General features: G+C 45.9%; 1 protein-coding gene across 8 annotated transcripts in view; it reads left to right on the top strand.

Annotated features, from left to right (window-relative positions):
• The window catches only part of CSAD (cysteine sulfinic acid decarboxylase), a 28,385-nt gene that overhangs the window by 2,120 nt on the left and 6,846 nt on the right, over positions 1-19,419 (top strand). For 3 of the 8 annotated variants that reach the window (XM_013046899.2, XM_004774643.3, XM_004774642.2), the window contains exons 2-8: positions 15,832-15,968; positions 16,230-16,356; positions 16,469-16,559; positions 16,907-17,013; positions 17,430-17,545; positions 18,047-18,126; positions 18,443-18,497. In XM_013046899.2, coding sequence (XP_012902353.2) covers positions 15,843-15,968; positions 16,230-16,356; positions 16,469-16,559; positions 16,907-17,013; positions 17,430-17,545; positions 18,047-18,126; positions 18,443-18,497 — 702 coding nt within the window. In that variant the 5' untranslated portion in view covers positions 15,832-15,842. Of the gene's footprint in view, positions 1-15,149; positions 15,608-15,831; positions 15,969-16,229; positions 16,357-16,468; positions 16,560-16,906; positions 17,014-17,429; positions 17,546-18,046; positions 18,127-18,442; positions 18,498-19,419 lie in introns of those variants that run through there. The other 5 variants (XM_013046900.2, XM_013046901.2, XM_004774644.3 and 2 more) reach the window with 4 other exon arrangements.

Below are 19,419 nucleotides of genomic sequence, written 5' to 3' on the forward strand. Positions count from 1 at the left end.
ACTATCCTGTGCTCCTGAAGATAGTCACTTTTATCCATTTGGCAAATATACTTTAAGGGGTTTTTTCTATGTTCATACAATTTTTTTTTCATCCAGAGTATATTTATTGAGCACCTAGAGTGGTGGACACTGTGTTAACATTGTAGATATCTAAGTTCTTTAACATTTTAACAATTGTTGCATAATATTCTAACTTATATTTGTGCTTTGATTTGTCTAGACTCATCCTGATGGGCATTTAGTTAGTTCCATTATTTGTTTTATAAACAGTGCCATAAAGAACATCTTCATACAGTTAATCCTTTTGCACTTATAGATTTGTAGATAGAGTATGTGCATTTAGCACATTTTTTATTTTATTTTATTTTTATTTATTTATTTATTAAAAGATTTTATTTATTTATTTGACAGACAGAGATCACAAGTAGACAGAGAGGCAGGCAGAGAGAGAGAGAGGGAAGCAGGCTCCCTGCTGAGCAGAGAGCCAGATATGGTACTCGATCCCAGGACCCTGGGACCATGACCTGAGCGGAAGGCAGCGGCTTAACCCACTGAGCCACCCAGGCGCCCGTAGCACATTTTTAAAAAGATTTTATTTATTTGAGAGAGAGACAGCACAAGCAGGGGGAGTGGCCGAGGGAGAGGGAAAAGCCAGGTGGGGCTTGATCCCAGGACCTTGGGAAATTGACCTGAGCCCCTGTGTGTTTTATTTTTTTAAATTTTTTAATTTTTATTTTTTCCCCTGTGTGTTTTAAATCTTAATTCTGTGAAATTGAATTTCAGTTTGTTACAATTTATGTGCTCACTCAGAACCATGTATGAATGCCCCCATTTCCTATGGCATAGCAATACTGGATACTGTGAATTTTTAGTGTGGTTGCCAATTTGATAGATGAAAAATAGTTGGGGTGCCTGGGTGGCTCAGTGGGTTAAGCCTCTGCCTTTGGCTCAGGTCATGGTCTCAGGGTCCTGGGATTGAGCCCCGCTTTGGGCTCCCTACCCAGTGGGGAGCCTGCTTCCCCACCTCTCTCTGCCTGCTTCTCTGCCTACTTGTGATCTCTTTCTCTGGCAAATAAATAAATGAAATCTTAAGAAAAAAAAAAAAGAAAAATAGTGATTTCATCATTTAAATTTGCATCACCAATAGTGGAGTGGAGCAACTTCTATTGCATCTTCTCTAAGTTATATTAACTTTTTATTTGTCATATGTGTTTAAAATACTTCCTCTTCGTTTTTCATTTATATTTCAGCTTCTCCCCTCCCCGAGCAAATTATGCTTTACAGGAAATTATTTGAAGCATTTCTATCAAAAATAGGAATAAGACAGGAATGTTTACCATCAAAGCTAATATTGTATGGAGCTCCTGGCCACTGAAAAGTCTCACTATTTTCATATGATCATTCATGAAGAAAGAGAATTGACTGACAAAATACTGAAATAGTGAGTTCAGCATTATGACCAGATGGGAGATTAACAAACAGAAATCGTACACATAAAATATAAGAACCACCAACCATAAAAATGCCATGAAGTAAATACTCTCACAATAAGAATATTACACTTCTAGAAATAAATTTGACAGGAAACTTCAAGCCATATATTAAGAAAATCAGACTATTTTGGTGAAAGACAAAAAGATTTTGCTTAAATGGAGAGTTTTTAGCGTATACGAATAGAAAGATTTAATTTTGTAAGAGGCATGAGTTTTTGCTGTCGATTAAAGTAAGTTCTGGGGCAACTGGGTGGCTCAGTGGGTTAAGCCTCTGCCATCAGCTTAGGTCATGATCTCAGGGTCCTGGGATCAAACCCCACATTGGGCTCTCTGCTCAGTGGGGAGCCTACTTCCCCACTCTCTGCCTTCTGCTCTGCCTACTTGTGATCTCTCTCTCTGTCAAATAGGTAAATAAAATCTTAAAAAAAAATAAAGTAAATTCTAATTAAGATAGGACTTTGGGAGCATCTGGGTGGCTCAGTCGTTAAGTATCTGCCTTTGGCTCAGGTCATGATCCCAGGGTCCTGGGATCGATCCCCACATCGGGCTCCCTCCTCGGTGGGAAGCCTGCTTCTCCCTCTCCCACTCTCCCTGCTTGTGTTCCCTTTCTCCTGTGTGTCTCTCTGTCAAATAAACAAATACATAAAATCTTAAGATAAAGTAGAACTTTGCATGGAACTTAATCTGATTTTTAGATTTTCACGGAAAAGAGTGCTTGTGTGGCTAAGTGGGTTAAGCATCTGCCCTCAGTTTAGGTCATAATCCCAGGGTCCTGGGATCAAATCTGGTGGTTGGTCGAGTTCCCTGCTCAGTGGGAAGTCTACTTCTCCCTCTCTCTCTGCCCTTCCTCCTCACATGTGCTCGCACTCTCTCTCTCTCAAACAAATAAATCTTAAAAAATTAGAATAAAATAAAATTTTCATGGAAAAGAATAATCGCAAGGAGAACAAAAATAACTTTGGAAAACACAGAGTGGGTAAAATAAGGGGTGGGGTAAAGCCATGAATTATCTTTTACCACTTTAATGGTGTCTTTCTTTACACAGAATTTTGAAGGTTTTATGTAGTCAAGTCTGCCTGTGGCTTTTGGGTTTTTGTGATGCTACCTCAAGATTATAAAAATATTTCCCTGTAGTTTCTTTTGACATTCTTATAGTTTTATATTTTCAGTTTTTTATCTTAGCTGCAGTTTATTTTTGTGTATGGTGAGAGGTAGTGAGAACTGCCAGACTTAAAAGTAACCAGTAACATAGTGGGAGAGGTACTAGCCTAGAATTCAGAAAATCAGAGATCTAGTCTTGTTCTCGTGTCACCTGTGTAATCTTGGACAAGTTAACTCTAGACTGAGAGTCCTCATCTTGAAAACCAGGGTGAATGAATAAATATCTCTCAGGCTAATTTGCAGCACAATGTGAGGATCAGATGAGGTTACAGATGAGAAGGTTTTGAGAGAGAAAAAACCCTTTGCAAATCTTCCATATCATTAATTCAGATTTTTGGTCTATGTAAATCAAATATAAGTGGAATGCAGCATTATTTTTCAGTACCTGGAAATAGTGGGTCAATTCACTCAGATGTTCATTGAGTACCTTTGTGCAAAACCTTGGGGGAAGGGTGAGGGGAGAGGGGTAAATTGAAAACTAACATTTTTTGGAGTGCCTCTTTTGTATTTAGTGCTTTCTTTAAAGATAAGATTTTAGGAGCGCCTGGGTGGCTCAGTGGGTTAAAGCCTCTGCCTTCAGCTCAGGTCATGATCCCAGGGACCTGGAATCCAGCCCCGCATCGCATCGGGCTCTCTGCTCGGGGAACCTGCTTCCTCCTCTCTGCCTGCTTCTCTACCTACTTGTGAACTCCATCTGTCAAATAAATAAATAAAATCTTAAAAAAGAAAAAAAAGATAAGATTTTAACCCCCAGGAATTTACAATCAGAAGGGGAGAAAACATTATACACATAAGGAGAGTTGGTGCCTTTATGGATGTGGGTATAGAGTCTGTAGGATTTGTGACCATGTAGATTGTACCAAGGTCGGTATCATTTTCTAACAGTAAGCCTGGCCAAAAGTACTTTAAGGAGCAACTGCCCTGATCTTTTTTTGCCTGCGCAGGCCTCCTCCTGTGTTACCTTCCCTAACTTCTTTGGCACACCTCTCCCCTCAGGCCCATCCTATCAGTTATTCAAATAGTATTGTAATGATTACCAATGAGTCTTTTCCTGCACCAGCTCTCTATTGCTTTAAGTCCTGAATATTTTCTCTTTGAAGGCTGCCATGAGCCAACAGAGCAGAATTAACCAGCCTTGACTTTCCTTTTGAGCATTCCGCTCCTTTGTGGCAAGTGTGTCTGCCCACCTCCCTACTGGCCTGTTAGCTGAAGCATACAGGGTAGACACAGCCCCGCCTCCCCCATTCCCCCTGGGTAGTGCCAGTGCCAGGGATACATAATGAGTCAGTGTTTTCTGAACTGGCTGACCCCGTACCTCTCTCCGAGAGCCATTGGGGCTGCATCATAGAAATGAGGAGTATATGGCTACATTTGTCACCAGTGAGACCTTTTTGATGATAGTGGATTGAAGAGTTGGAAACCACATGATGTCCTAGGGCCATTCTTGAGCCTGGTGATTTGTATGTTTTGGAGTTCTTATTGCCCCTTAACCTCCTTAATTTTTCTTGTTGATTAAAAATAACCTTTATTTTGGGGCGCCTGGGTGGCTCAGTGGGTTAAAGCCTCTGCCTTCAGCTCAGGTCATGATCCCGGGGTCCTGGGATGGAGCCCCACATTGGGCTCTCTGCTCAGCAGGGGGCCTGCTTCCTTCTCTCTCTCTGCCTGCCTCTCTGCCTACTTGTGATCTGTGTCTGTCAAATAAATAAATAAAATCTTAAAAAAAATAAAAATAACCTTTATTTTAATGATGTGAGTAATATGAAGTTATATAAAATTATAAAAGTATATGTGTATAAATAAGAAAATGAAAATAATTCATAATTCCAATAGCCAGGAATAACCCTAATTACTATTTTGAAAGCTTTCCCCATCTTTTTCAGTCTTTTAAAAAATGCATGGGGAGTGACTGCTAATAGGTATGGGGCTTTTCTTTGGGGTGATGAAAATGTTCTGGAATTAAATAGTGTGAATGATGCACAACTTTGTGAGTATTCAAAAAAAAAAAACCCCACTGAACTGTACAGTTTAAAAGGGTGAACTTTATGGTACGTGAATTGTATCTCAATAAAGCTATTCTTCTAAAAATGCCTGTAGATACATACAGTGTTTGTCTTTTTCTGAATTGAGAGAAACTTGCAGATACCATACTCCTTTTCTGCTGAATGTTTCAGTATGTTTTCTCAGAATAAGAATATTCCCTTATATAACTACAATGCAGTGATCAAATTAAGGAAATTTAACACTGATTGAGCGCTAATATTTATGATACCATCCATAGTCAGCTTCCACCAAGTGTTCCAGTAATGTTCTTTATAGCCGGTTTTTCCTTCTTCATCCACATCACAAGTAGGCAGAGAGGCAGGCAGAGAGAGAGGAGGAAGAAGGCTCCCCACTGAGCAGAGATCCCGGGGCTCGATCCCAGGACCCGGGATCATGACCTGAGCCGAAGGCAGAGAGGCTCAACCCACTGAGCCACCCTGGTGCCCCAACAGTTCTTCAGTCTTTCTTGGAGTTTCATGACATTGACATTTTTGAAAAGTAACCGGTTAGTTCTTTTGTAGAATGACTCTCAATTTAGATATATCTGTTTCCTCACAATTAAATATGGGTTACGGGCGCCTGGGTGGCTCAGTGGGTTAAGCCGCTGCCTTCGGCTCAGGTCATGATCTCAGGATCCTGGGATCGAGTCCCGCATCGGGCTCTCTGCTCAGCAGGGAGCCTGCTTCCCTTCCTCTCTCTCTCTGCCTGCCTCTCCGTCTACTTGTGATTTCTCTCTGTCAAATAAATAAATAAAATCTTTAAAAAAAAAATTAAATATGGGTTACGTATTTTTGGCAGAAATGTGACAGGAGTGAGGTTGAATGCTTCTCAATGCCTCACATTAGGGCCATATGTCAGTCTGTCCCATTATCAATGATGTTGTCTTGATCACTTGGGTAAGGAGGTGTCCCCTGGGTTTCTCCACTGTAGAGTTACCTTTCTCCCTTTAAAGTGTTTTTAAGGGGGGCACCTGGGTGGCTCAGTGGGTTAAGCCTCTGCCTTTCGGCTCAGGTCATGGTCTCAGGGTCCTGGGATCGAGCCCCGCATCGGGCTCTCTGCTAGGTGGTGAGCCTGCTTCCCTCTCTCTGCCTGCCTCTCTGCCTACTTATGATCTCTCTCTCTCTCTGTCAAATAAATAAATAAAATCTTTACAAAAAAAAAATAAAGTGTTTTTAAGGAAAAGAATTTTATAACAGAGCCCATAGTGGGGTGGGGGAATGAAGCTTTATTCAGGTTTTGCTGTTGTGCTGATGTTTTTGGATGAGACAGAGAGAAAGATGTAACAATATTTGAAGACGAAATGAAAAGGGGGAAAAAAAAACAGTCAAGGATGAGGAGGCAGGGAATCAGTTAGAATCTAAAGTTTGAGTAACCAGTAGAAGATGGGGGCCATTAACCAACAAGGAACCTAAGAAGGAGAGAAGATTTGAGAGGGCCGATATTGAGTTTAATTTTGGACCTACTGCGTATGAAGTGCCCAGGAGTCTTCTTAATTAGGCAGGTGGCTTTATGGACCTGGACTCAGGAGAGAGGTCTGGAATGGAGGAGCTGTCAGCAGGTAGCCCTAGGAACAGAAGCAGTTGTCCAGGGAGTAGTGCAGAATTCAACAGGTAAAAGAGGCACTGGGACAGAGCCCTGAGGGACTCTAGCATTTCAGTTCGAGCAGAGGAAGGTGAAAGTGCAAACGGATCTAAGAAATGGCTGGTGGTAATCCTATGGAAGCCAGGGAAATAAAATGTTTCTAGGATAACGCTCATGTGTGTCCATTGGATATGGAAATTCTTGGTGACTTGGTGGTGGGCTGGGGAAAGTGTGAGAGGAGGGAGATCGAAGATGGAGTGCAGATGACTCTTTTAAGAAGATTGCTTGTGATAAGGAGGTGGCTAGAGTGGGAGCATGTGAGAGGCTTAAACAACTTAAAATGCTGTGAGAAAGAGGTAGTAGGGAGAGGTAGTAGGAAGGAGAGTTGAGAAAATGAAGGGATAATTAGGAGGAAATTCCTGAGGGAAAAGGGGAGTGGTTAGACCAATGGTTCTATCAGTGGTTCCAACTTGGGTATCTCCAGGGCCAGGCAGGTAATGCGGATGAGTGAGGTTGGCTGGTGTGGGCTGAGGTAAAACAGAATGCAAAAAGAATTTTTAAAAAAGATTTTCAAAATTTATTTATTTGATAGAAACGGAGAGCAAGAATGGGGGGAGTGGCAGGCAGAGGGAGATGGAGAAGCAGCCTTCCAGCCGAGCAGGGAGCCCAATGTGGGGCTCTATCCCAGGATCAACCTGAGCCAGAGGCAGATGCTTAGCCGAATGAGCCCTCCTGGTGTCCCCAGAATGCAAGGGTTTAAGGGTTTCTGTCCAGTGCCCTTGCGATGAGAGTTTACATCTTCACCCATTGCCATGACTTTGGCAGTGCCCGCCTGCAGGAGGACCAGACATCCTCACCTTGCTGCCCTGGGGTTTGCCAGGGTCTCCAGTGTATGAGCAGATGTGCCCTATGCCGAGGTTTTAAGAGTCCTTGCATGGTTTTCTCTGCCTTTTGCTCCTTTTCTTCTTCCAAGAGAACATTGTGTCCCAGATAGGGGCTGTTCCTTCAGCTTAGGTCTTGGACTAAAGGTATACGAATCAGAGCTGTAGCCAGCCATACCACCAAAGTAAACCAGGAAAGAGAGACAAACTTCTCTTGTGGCAAGCCCGTGGGATTTTGAAGCCATTAGTTCCCACAGCAAAACTGTCTGATGCAGGTGTTCACCTAAAATAAAACCATACTAAGATACCATTTCTTACTCATCAAACCACAAAGATTCAGAAGTTTGACAGCATACTCTGCTACTGAGGCTAAGAAGGCAAGCGCTTTTTCATACACTGGTACAACCCTCTGTGGATGCCGGCAGTCCTCATCAAAATTACCGATGCAGGTAGCTATAACAAAAAGGGTAACAATAAGTCTGCCAAAGACGTGAAGAAATTAGAACCCTCACACCTTACTGATGGGAATAAAGAATGGTATAAAGAATAAAAAATGGTACCGGCTCTTTGGGGGACAGTTTGGCTGTTCCTCAAAAAGCAAGACATAGAGTTACCGTAAGACCCAGCAGCAGTTCCACTATCGGGTATGTACCCAGGGGAATTGAAAATACGGACCCACACAGAAACTTTTACATTCATGTTTGTAACAGCACCTGCTGTTCACAATAGCCGAAAAGTAGACATAACCTGAATGTCCATCGGTTGGTGAACGGTTAAATAAAATGTGGTCTATCCATATTATGGGATGTTATTTGGCTCTAAAAGGGAATGAAGTGCTGATACATGCTAAAAACATGGATAAACCTTGAAAACACTATGTTCAGTAGAAGAAGCCATATCTTCAAAAGAAGATCATATATTGTATGTTTCTGTTTATATGAAATATCCAGAATAGGCAAATCTGTAGAGGCAGAAAATAGGGTAGTGGTGGCTGGAAGCAGGGGTGGGTGGGTGGGTGGATTGGAAATGGAGAATAAGAAGTGAGCACTAAAAAAAAAAAAAAAAAAAAAAAAAAAAAACAAGAAGTGAGCACTAATGAGTTTCTTTTTGAGGTGATGAAAACATCCTGGAATTACTGATGATGGTGGCATAATTCTGTTACTATACCAAAAACCACTGAAAATGTACAGCTTAAAGGGTTATGTTTTATGGTATTTAAATTACATCTCAATGAAGCTGTTTGATTAAAAAAAGAATATAGGGGCACCAGGGTGGCTCAGTGGGTTAAAGCCTCTACCTTCGGCTCAGGTTGTAATCCCAGGGTTCTGGGATCAAGCCCCACATTGGGCTTTCTGCTCAGCAGGGAGCCTGCTTCCTCCTCTCTCTCTGCCTGCTTCTCTGCCTACTTGTGATCTCCGTCTGTCAAATAAATAAATAAAATCTTTTAAAAAGAAAGACTATAGAGGGGCGCCTGAGTGGTTCAGTGGGTTAAGGTCTCTGCCTTCGGCTCGGGTCATGATCCCAGGGTCCTGGGATAGAGCCCCACATCGGGCTCTCTGCTTGGCAGGGAGTCTGCTTCCTCCTCTCTCTGCCTACTTGTGATCTCTATCTGTCAAATAAATAAATAAAATCTTAAAAAAGAAAAGAAAAGAAAGAAAGAAAGAAAGAAAGAGAAAGAAAGAAGGAAAGAAAGAAAGAATATAGAAATTCTATATGTACAAATACAGGATCACCTATATATTGTTAGCTGAAAAAAAGCAAGGTACAAATCAGTGATTATAGGCTATCATTTGTGTCAAAAGAGAAAATAAAAATACATACCCACATTTGTTAGTATTTGCATTAAAATCTCTGAAAGGTTACCCAAGAAACTATTAAAATATGGTTACCGGTGGGGGTGGAGGTAGGAATGGGACACATGGAATGGAGTGGGAATTAGACTTTTCACCATTAATATTTTTATATATTTATATATATTACATATATTTTTTATATATATGATTTTTGCACTACCTGAATATATTGCTTATTCAAGAATTAAAAAATGGGAAAGAAAGCATAACGAATGCAAACTGCAATGGTAATAGTGGCAATTCCAACTACAGGTGATTGTTGCTATTTACTAATTCAGGTCTACTGTTGGTAGGCCTTCTTTTTTTTTTTTCACCAGAAGCTGGAAGTTTCAATATTGACAATAGTTTTTAAAAGTTTTAAAACAGGGGGTGCCTGGGTGGCTCAGGGGGTTAAAGCCTCTGTCTTCGGCTCAGGTCATGATCTCAGAGTCCTGGGATCGAGTTCCGCATCGGGCTCTCTGCTCAGCAGGGAGCCTGCTTCCTCCTCTCTCTCTCTGCCTGCCTCTCTGCCTACTTGTGATCTCTCTCTCTGTCAAATAAATAAATAAAGTCTATAAAAATAAAAAGTTTTAAAACAGGGGTGCCTGGCTGGCTCAGTTGGTAGAGCACATGACTCTTGATCATGAGTTTGAGCCCCACTGGGAGTAGAGATTACTTAAAAACAACAACATACTATGCAAACCAAATGAAACAACCTCTGTGTGAGAGTTGGCTCACCGGTGATCTGGCTTAGCTGCGAGCTTCATGAGGGCAGGGCTATGGCCTTTTCTCCCCCCCCCCTTTTTTTTTGTTTAATTTTTATTTTATTAAGTAAGCACTCTGCCCAACGTGGGGCTTGAACTCGATGACTGAGCCAGCCAGGTGCCCCAAGGGCTATGTCTTTTGCTCTCTATTGTATCTCTAATGGCCGCCAAAGTGCTTGGCACATACTAGATACTGAACAAATATTGAAAGAAGGAAGGGAGGAGGAGAAGGAGGAGCTGTGGGGGGGGGGCAGTCCAGAGGGCAGATAACCAAAAGTTGAGTGCTGTTATCCTTTGAATATGGTTATTACCTTCATTTTGGCCCTTTGGGTTCCCCTCACCTCTCTCCTGTGTTGGAGGTGTTTGATTTGATCCGATTCTCTGTCTTTTGTCTATGACCCAGTTTTGGTTGGTTTGTTTTGTTTTATCTCTGGAAGTCTTTGGATCCTCCGCTGTTTTAAGACAATATTATAATCTGTCTTTGTATTGGTCCTTCAGTGGATCCTTTTAATCTGTCCTTCTGTTCTAGAAAGCTTTCTTTGATTTCTTTCCTCCTCCTTTACTTCCATTTCTGAAACTTGTATTACTTGACTGTTGGTCCTTTTGGATTGCTCTAAGGTTCTTTCCTTTGTCCATCTCTTTATATTTTTATCTTTCTGTGTGATTTTCTTGGCATCGTTTTATTTCTAATTTTTCATTTCCGTTGTCGTATTTTTAAAATCCTAGAGTTTCTTCATGTTCTCTGAGTATTCCTTTTTGAGGGTGACCTATTTTTTAATGAATACAATATCTTCTGGAAATTTTGAGGCTTCTTCTGCTCCCTGACTTTCTTTTCTTCCATCAAATGCTTTCTTTCAGTTTGCCTGTTTTTATCTGTGTGGTTTAGGTTAGGGGCTTTCCTCTAGTGTCTGGTAACCTGTGGCTGGTTGGTTGCTCACAGTGAAGAGGGAGGCATGCTGGCATATTGGAAGGCCCAAGTGCATGGATGGGCCATATTGAATTGTGGGTACCACTGACCAGGAGATCAGGTGAGGACTGAAATAAGAGGACCAGGAGGTCTTTTTTCTGGGGCTGTCGAGGTCAGTTTCTCCAGAGAGGAATCCTCTACTCTGGAACACTTACCCCTGGCCACTGGTTCTGAATGCTGGTTAGGAGAAAGGAGTTGATTTGATGGTAACTTCCTTCTAATCCTCCTGCAGTGCCTCCTGCTCACCTGGTGTGCCTCAAGTCTCTAAGTCCTGGCCCCCCTAAGTCCCACCCTACCTGTTCCAGTTGCTCTAGAAAACAAATCTCTTGCTTTTTTGGAAGTGGGGAGAAAGGAAGGGAGTTGCCTGACTGTATAAGTAGGAGGAGAAGGAGTTCTAACTGCACCTTATACACACTTCTGCAACTCCCTCCTGCCTTCCAAGATGGCTAGTGTTTCCAGTTTCTGAGCCTTTCTGAGCCCCAAGAACCAGCTTGTTTCCCATTGGCATAGCCATCCGCAGACATACTGGTTTCGGCTTTCTGCCTTGTGCTAATAAACCAGTTACCACTTCTCATCTGCCTTCTGTCTTCTGCGATTATTGACATTTCTTATCTCTCCTCATTTACTTTATTCTTCTGAATTTAAAATGCCACTGATACAGTTTTAGTGGGGTTTCAGGAATGAATGGTGGTACACATAGGTGTTTAATCTGTTATGTTTAATTGGAATGAGCACAGGGACCACGAATTTATAGCTATATCAATTTGAATGGCTGGGTGGCTTTTACTAGTAGAATCCAACGGTCCCGGTAGATTTGGTAAGAGAAGGATTGGCCAGTTGGATTGGAGTTTCCCCAGGTGGATTTGGTGGAAGGACCAAAGGGCGTAGGAGCTGAGGATTTTGCACAGAATGGCTGAAACAACAGAACATACAATCAAGGTTGCATAAGTGAAGAAAAGAAAGATATGAGGGAGTTGATGGCTAGAGGAGTTGATGGACTAGAGATCCCATGAAGCTGGAAGAAACAAATTTTTAAACAAACCCTACTTGGTCCTACCAACATCTTCTCAGCCCTGAAGCCCTGTTCCTAACTCCATTCATGTTTCTTTGCTTTATCATTCTATCCTGCAGGTTAATGTCCTCCTTCTTTTTATTATTTATTTATTTATTTTAAAAAAGATTTAATTTATTTATTTGACAGACAGAGATCACGAGTAGGCAGAGAGGCAGGCAGAGAGAGGGGAAGGGAAGCAGGCTCCCCGCTGAGCAGACTGCCTGATGTGGGGCGTGATTCCAGGACCCTGGGATCACAACCTGAGCTGAAGGCAGAGGCTTTAACCCACTGAGCCACACAGGCGCCCCTCCTTCTTCTTTTTAAAAAGAAAATCTCTGGGACATCTGGGTAGCTCAGTCGGTTAAGCATCTGCCTTTGGCTCAGGCCATGCTCCCAGGGTCCTGGGATCGAGCCCCATGTTGGGCTCCCTGCTCAACAGGGAGTCTGCTTCTCCCTCTCTCTCTCTGCCTGCCGCTTCCCTCTGCTTGTGCTCGCTTGCTCTCTATGTCAAATAAATAAAATAAAACCTTCTAAAATATAAAAAGAAAAGAAAAAGGAAAACTCCTGGCATGGGTGGCTCAGTTTATTGACCATTAGCTCTTGTGTTTGGCTCAGGTCATGATTTCGTGGGTTGTGGGATTGAGCCCTGAGTCAAGTCCTGAGTCAGGCTCTGTTCTCAGCAGGGAGTCTGCTTGAAATTCTCTCCTTCTCCCTCTGCCCACCCCCCACTCCTGCATGCATCTGCGAGCTCACTATCTCTCTCAAATTAATTAAAAAACAAAGGAAAAAGAAAAACTCTGCAGGCGGGGTCCCTTCCCTTTCTCAGGGGCCCAGGGCAGGATTCTGTATGTGGAACAATAATTCTGTATGTGATGTCTTACTTCTCTGTTTATCCCTGGAAAAAACTGGGAGTATTCAGAGGCCTCGGCTCCAGATTTCGTTTCTGAGCTATGACTCAGGTGGGAAGGATAAAGAAGGTCCTGGGAAGGGAGGATGGAGTCTCCCCTACAGGCCCTTTCTTTAGAGCTTTGGGGAAAGTGTCCCTCCTGCTAGGAGATTCTCTTTGTTAAGCAGTTGTTCTTGCCTTACAAACCCCCTGCAACCTGTTTGCTGCCCCAGCTTGGAAAGAAAAGTCTCCCTTGGCCTGCTTGTTATGTCTTCTGGCCTGAGCTCCTATGAACACCAGCAAGCACCTTGGAGGTTGTCTCTTGGAAACCCCTTATTTTACAGAAACGGAGGCCCTGAGGTGTCCTCACTCCTGGCGCAGTGGTCTCAGCAGCACAGCACACTCAGGGCCTGACGGAGCCTCGTGAGAGGCAGTCGAGTGTGATGGTTAGGAGCAGGGGGCTTCAGAGTGCACCATGCCTGGCTTCACACCCCGCTTGGCCATGTGCTGGCTGCGTGATCTGACCCAGCTACATCCATAGCGTCTCTGAAATCTCAGTTAAAATGTGGGCCATAGGGCACCTGGTGGCTCAGTAGGTTAAAGCCTCTGCCTTCGGCTCAGGTCACGATCCCAGAGTCCTGGGATCAAGCCCCACATTGGGCTGTCTGCTCAGCGGGGAGCCTGCTTCCTCTCTCTCTGCCTGCCTCTCTGCCTACTTGTGGTCTTTGTCTGTCAAATAAATAAATCTTTAAACAAAACATGTGGGCCATATACCTACCCTCAACAGTTGTAAAGATGATAATAATACACATTAAGGACAGAGTGTGGCACGTGGTTAAGTGCCTCATTGGTACCTATCTTCCTTTGCTTCTTCCCCTCAAGCCTCTCCACCCCATCACCCCACAGCTGCCACCTGTCAGGGGAGCTAAAGCAACACTGATAAAGGACTGGCCCTTCCGTTTTCAAGGCCTGGGCTAGCTCCCCTCTCTCCCCCAAACCCTGTCTACTGAGGAAATGTTTAAGGGTTGGACCTCTGGGGTTCCTTGAACCTGTGTTTTCTACTAGTGTGGGGTCCAGTGGCTGCTGATGGTGGATTAAACCAGAGCAACCCACTTTGAGGACGGTTCCTCTTCCTATTCCCTTGATCCTCTCACCCACCTGTTTGCGGGGGGTTCCTAGGCCTTGGTGTTTTCCCCTCCCCCTGGCTGTCCCTCCGAACGTTTTCTCCCATGAGGAATGGAGCCCATCACCAGGCTTCAGCCTGTAACCTGACTCTCAAATCTGCTTTTTGTTCCTATAGCTCTTCAGAGCTTTGGGCAGACCTCCTCCTTCCTCTCTCCTTTCCTACCCACACCACCCTTCTTCCAGTGTGCATCAGTTTTCACCTGGTTTACAGCCACACCTTGTGACTTCTGCCTCCTGTGCTGTGTACTAGTCTGGGCATCAGCTCATCACTGTTCCTTGCCACTGAGTCAGTGAGTTCCTGTTTTCTTTTTCTCTTCTTTTCTTTTTCTTTCTTTCTTTCTTTTTTTTTTTTTTAAATATTTTATTTATTTGAGAGAGAGAGGGAGAGAGAGTGAGCATGAGAGGAGAAAGCAGATTCCCCACTGAGATGGAGCCCCAGGACCCCGAGATCATGACCTGATCTGAAGGCAGGTGCTTAACCCACTGCCACCCAGATGCTTCAATGAGTTCCTATTTTCTGCAGGATAAATTTAAATCCCTGGGCCTTTCTGGCACTCAGGGCTCTCCCCATAACCTCATGCAACTCTGCTCACCTTGCAGACCTCCCTCCAGCCAGCCAGGCACCTTCATTGACCTTACATCAAGCCATACTTCTTCCCCATGTCGGCTCCTGGCATCACCCTACCCCCCATGCTCTCTTTCTCCCTTTTGCTAATCCCATTTCTCTTGCCTTCTTTCAAGATTCGGCTCCAGTCGCACTGCAGATCTTCCGCAGTCTTCCGCTGCCATCCACCATCCGTCTTCTCTCTAATTCTGTAGCACATGGGGTCAGCATCCAGCCTGCCTCGGGCTGTGACTGTTGTACGTGCATCTGTGCCCTCCCAGCAGACAGGAAGGCTTTCTCGGTCCCCAGTACCATGTCACGAACACAGTTGGTGCTCACTTGAGACCACCACGTTCTGTATATTGAGTGCTCTCAGCCTGCGAGGCACGCAGATTACACTTGTTTAACAAAACGCGTCCTCAACATAACCCCCCCCCCTTTCCTTCCTGCTCTAGAAGAGGGCTTTAGAAATCAGGATGGTTCAGGGGGCCTGGGTGTCTCAGTGGTTAAGTGTCTGCCTTCGGCTCAGGTCATGATCCCAGGGTCCTGGGATCGAAGTCATAATCCCAGGGTTCTGGGATCGAGCCCTGCATTAGGCTCCCTGCTCTGCAGGAAGCCTGCTTCTCCCTCTTCCACTCCCCCAGCTTGTTTCCTTTCTGGCTGCATCTCTTTCTGTCAAACAAATAAAATCTTAAAATCAATCAATCAATCAATCAGGATGGGTCTTTGGGGGTAGGGGTACAAATAGATAAACTGTTTCACCTCCACCTCTCTCGGGCTCCCTCCCGCTTCTGTCTCCAGGGTCAGGGGCAATAACTCCCTGCACCTCACCCCCAACATTCTCCACTAAGTCCCATCTCCAGCTCTTCACAGTAATTCTTCCTGGCTGCTCTCTCAACCCCGATGTTAATATTTTTTGCTTTTCTTTGCATTCCCCCCTTCTTCAGGTCAGCTAATGATTATTCAGGGACTTATCTCAACCAGTTGTCCCTGTCCCAAATCTCTAAGTTCTCTTCGGGGCAAGGGTCAGGAGAGTGAGCTCATGGTCATGTGACTGCTGCCTATACCTCACCCGCTCCGCTGTCCCAGTCCTAACTCTCTCAAAAGCTAGTTGGGTGCCTTCCCTCCGGCTCCCCTGAACCGAGACCTGGGTGGAAAGGTAAGCCTCTCGTTGCCTGAGGTAGGCAGTGGCCACCGGTTTCCACCAGCTCAGCGCTCACTGCCTGTTTCTTCCCCACCTGTTGCTACTGACCTTCTCCCTGGGCACTTGCTCTTGTCCACCCAGCGAAGGCTGGGACTGGGCTGCGGTTGGGGGTCCTTGCTGCTTAGGTCCTGCTGGGATACACTGGGCGGAGTAGGGAGTAACTCCTGCTTTGCTCACAGATTTTATCCTGATGGCTGACTCTAAACCACTCTTCTCCCCTGATGGGGACCCCATGGCTGCAGAAGCCTTGCTCCGGGATGTGTTTGGGATTGTTATGGATGAGGTCATTCGGAAAGGGACCAGTGCCTCTGAGAAGGTGGGTCCTTTCCCCTCCTCCTGCCCATTGTACCTGGCTCCGAACTTTTCCCTGCCGACAAGGCTTCACCCCCTAGTTCATCACTGTCTCGCTGTGTGCCTCAGGGATTATATGCTGCCTCCTACTGTGTATATTTATCCTTGTTCACGAGTTACTTGGGAAACATTCCTAACTTGTTTTCCACGCAAGCTGAGAGGCGGTGCAGGCAGCCGGTCAGTGGGGTGTCCACGGGCCGCCAGAACCTCCCGCTCCTCCCACCAGGTCTGCGAGTGGAAGGAGCCGGAGGAGCTGAAGCGGCTGCTGGACCTGGAGCTGCGCAGCGAGGGCGAGGCGGCTGAGCGGATCCTAGCACGGTGCCGGGAGGTGATCCACTACAGTGTGAAAACCTGTGGGTCCTGGGCTGCGGCGGGAGGAGCGTCTGGAGTTTGTCCATCCGCCTGCCACGGCTGCCCTCTGAGCTCCCTGCCCCCCTCTCCCCCCTCTCCGCTGCCCTTCTCCAGGTCACCCGCACTTCTTCAACCAGCTCTTCTCAGGGTTGGATCCCCACGCTCTGGCGGGGCGTATTGTCACTGAGAGCCTCAACACCAGCCAGTGAGTCATCTCCGGGCCCCTTCCCCCCACCTTACAAAGGCTTGGATTTGCTGGAGACATATCCCAGGGGGAGGAGAATGGTTTTGGCCCCCCCCCCCCATTTCCTGGCATCTCTGCTAGCAGTCTTTCTCCTTGTACCCTTTGGGCTCCCTTTCTCCCAGCTTTCTCATACCTCTGGACCCCTAGTTCTTCCTCATTCTTGCTTCCCTGGCTCTTGGTCACCAGGTCATTCCTCTCTTTGGACCTTTCCTCCCTCATGGTCCCCACCTCCTTTTCCTGCTCCTCTGAGTCTGACCCCGCCGGCCCTGCCTCCTCTTTTCCTTTCTCATCTCCTCCTCTCCTGGCAGGTACACTTATGAAATCGCCCCTGTGTTTGTGCTCATGGAAGAAGAGGTGCTGAAGAAACTCCGGTCCCTCGTGGGCTGGAGCTCTGGGGATGGGGTCTTCTGCCCTGGTATGTGAGAGGGAGGGGGGCCTCTCTTTGGCCTTTTTGAGGGTTCTCCTCCCCCACGATTTTTTGCTCTATGCTGGTGGGCGGGGTGATTCCTCTCTGTCCTCTCCAGCTGGGCTCAGGCCAAACCTGAGAGAAGCTGCCCAGTCCCCTGTATCCTCATGTTTGTCAAACAGTCCATGGGATCAGTGCCTGCTCTGGGGAGGGGAGGCACTTGCCTTGGTCCACCCAGAATATGGAGGGAAGTATTCGGGGGAACCTGTGAATCCTCCGGCTGTTCGGGGTTATCAGTATGCTCTGAGGAGAGCCCTGGGAGCCTATCACTTGTGCTACTTTGATCTGTTCTCCTGGTTGGAGGTCAGGGAGAGCAAGCTCCAGTTTTGACCCGCTCCTCCTTCTTGCCACCTTCCCTGTGACAGGTGGCTCCATCTCCAACATGTATGCCGTGAACCTGGCCCGCTATCAGCGCTACCCAGACTGCAAGCAGAGGGGCCTCCGGGCGCTGCCGCCCCTGGCTCTCTTCGCATCAAAGGAGGTGAGAAGAGACTCAGACCTGCCCTGGGCTCCTGATTCTAATGTCCAGCCAGTGGAGTCTGCCCACCCAGCCCCATCTCCAGGGCCAGCCTGCCTCCAGGCAGAAGCACTTAAGGGGCTGGGTAAACGCTCCCATTCGCCTTGCCTTCTGTGCGCAGGTAGCAGAGGGACCAGGAGTGCAGCGGACATAGTCCACGCCCTTAATACTCAGAGTGTGTGGTCTGTGGACCAGTAGCATCAGTGTCACCTGGGAACTTGTCAGAAATGCAGAGTCTTAAGAAAGAAAGAAAGAAAGAAAGAAAGAAAGAAAGGAGTCTCAGGCCCCACCCCAGACATACCTAGTAGGAATTTGCATTTGAACCAGACACCCTGGTGTTGTGGAGGCACATGAAGTCTCATCTGTTGTAGCTCTGTAGCTCACACATTCACCAGTGTCTCTCTCCTCCCTGTCCTCCCAGCCCTCTTGGCCCAAGCCTAATCTGCCCTCTGCCTTTCTCCGCAGTGTCATTACTCCATCAAGAAGGGGGCTGCTTTTCTGGGACTTGGCACCGACAGTGTCCGAGTAGTCAAGACAGATGAGAGGTAAAGGTCCTTCTGTTCACATGGCTCAGAGCCAGCCTGGCACAGTGTGCCTTCCTGCTGCCAGAAACTCTGGCCTCAGGCCCATGCCGCAAGTGGGCTCTTCTCCCCTCTCTGTTCCTACAGAGTTGCCCCTTCTGTCTACCAATGGCTGCTGGAGTCTCTCGCCCTGTCCCCTGAGATCCGCTTACCCCTCTTAGGAAAAAAATCAACATTATGGCCTCTGTGTAGCTAACCCCACATTACCCTGCTCTCAGCCATTCTGCCTCCTAGCTGAGAAAACCAATTACTTCTTTACCCAGTCAGTTTTCTTTTCCAGAGGGAAAATGATTCCTGAGGATCTGGAGAGACAGATCAGTCTGGCTGAGGCTGAGGTGAGTGAGGGGTGCTGGGACAGTGGAGCAGAACCCCTTGGTCTTTTTTTGGAGGCTTCTCTGGGCCCTCCCCACTCAAGGCGCCGCTCAGTCCCTCTTCTTGACCTCTGTGCCCTTCTGTCCCGTGGGCTGAAGTGATCAGTAGGAAACCTGAGGAGTCAGGACACTCTGTGCTATTCTTGGGGGCTTTGCCAAGACCTTGGGCAGGACCGGACCCCAAGAGTCAGGAGCAGGCTTGAGTCACTGAGCATAATATAGAACTTTATTGCATAGGGTTGTTGTAGGTATTACATGAGTAAGTATATATGCACTTGGAACAGTGAAGGACTATATAAATATTAGTGGCCATTATTGTTTTTGTTGTTATTATTGGAGTACTTATAGCCATTTAAAAGAATAAGGTGGGTAGTATTTACTACCTTGAAAATACCCCCACTATATATTTAAGTAGACCTATATAAAGTACATATAGTATGTTGTAGTATAGAATGAACACTTTGAACCTATGGTTATTTATTTTTACTTTTTAAATTTTAAAAAAAATATTTATTTATTTGGAAGAAAGAGAGCATGCAAGAGCATGGGGGATTGGGAGGGGCAGAGGGAGAGGGAGAAGCAGGCTCCCCCCTGAGCAGGGAGCCCGGGATCATGTCCTGAGCCGAAAGCAGACACTTAACTGACTAAGCCATCCAGGCGCCCCAGAACCTATGGTTATTTACAATAATACATACTTAAAAAAAAAACATTTTATTCATTTTATTCATTTATTTGACAGAGAGAGGCACAGTGGGAGAGGGAACATAAGCAGGGGGAGTGGGAGAGGGAGAAGCGGGCTTCCCGCCATGCAGGGAGCCCGATATGGGGCTCGATCCCAGGACCCCAGGATCATGACCTGAGATGAAGGCAGATGCTTAACGACTGA

The sequence above is a fragment of the Mustela putorius genome, unplaced genomic scaffold (genome assembly GCF_011764305.1).
Source record: "Mustela putorius furo isolate JIRA1106 unplaced genomic scaffold, ASM1176430v1.1 tig00537227_pilon_pilon_pilon, whole genome shotgun sequence".
Classification (NCBI taxonomy): Eukaryota; Metazoa; Chordata; class Mammalia; order Carnivora; family Mustelidae; genus Mustela; species Mustela putorius.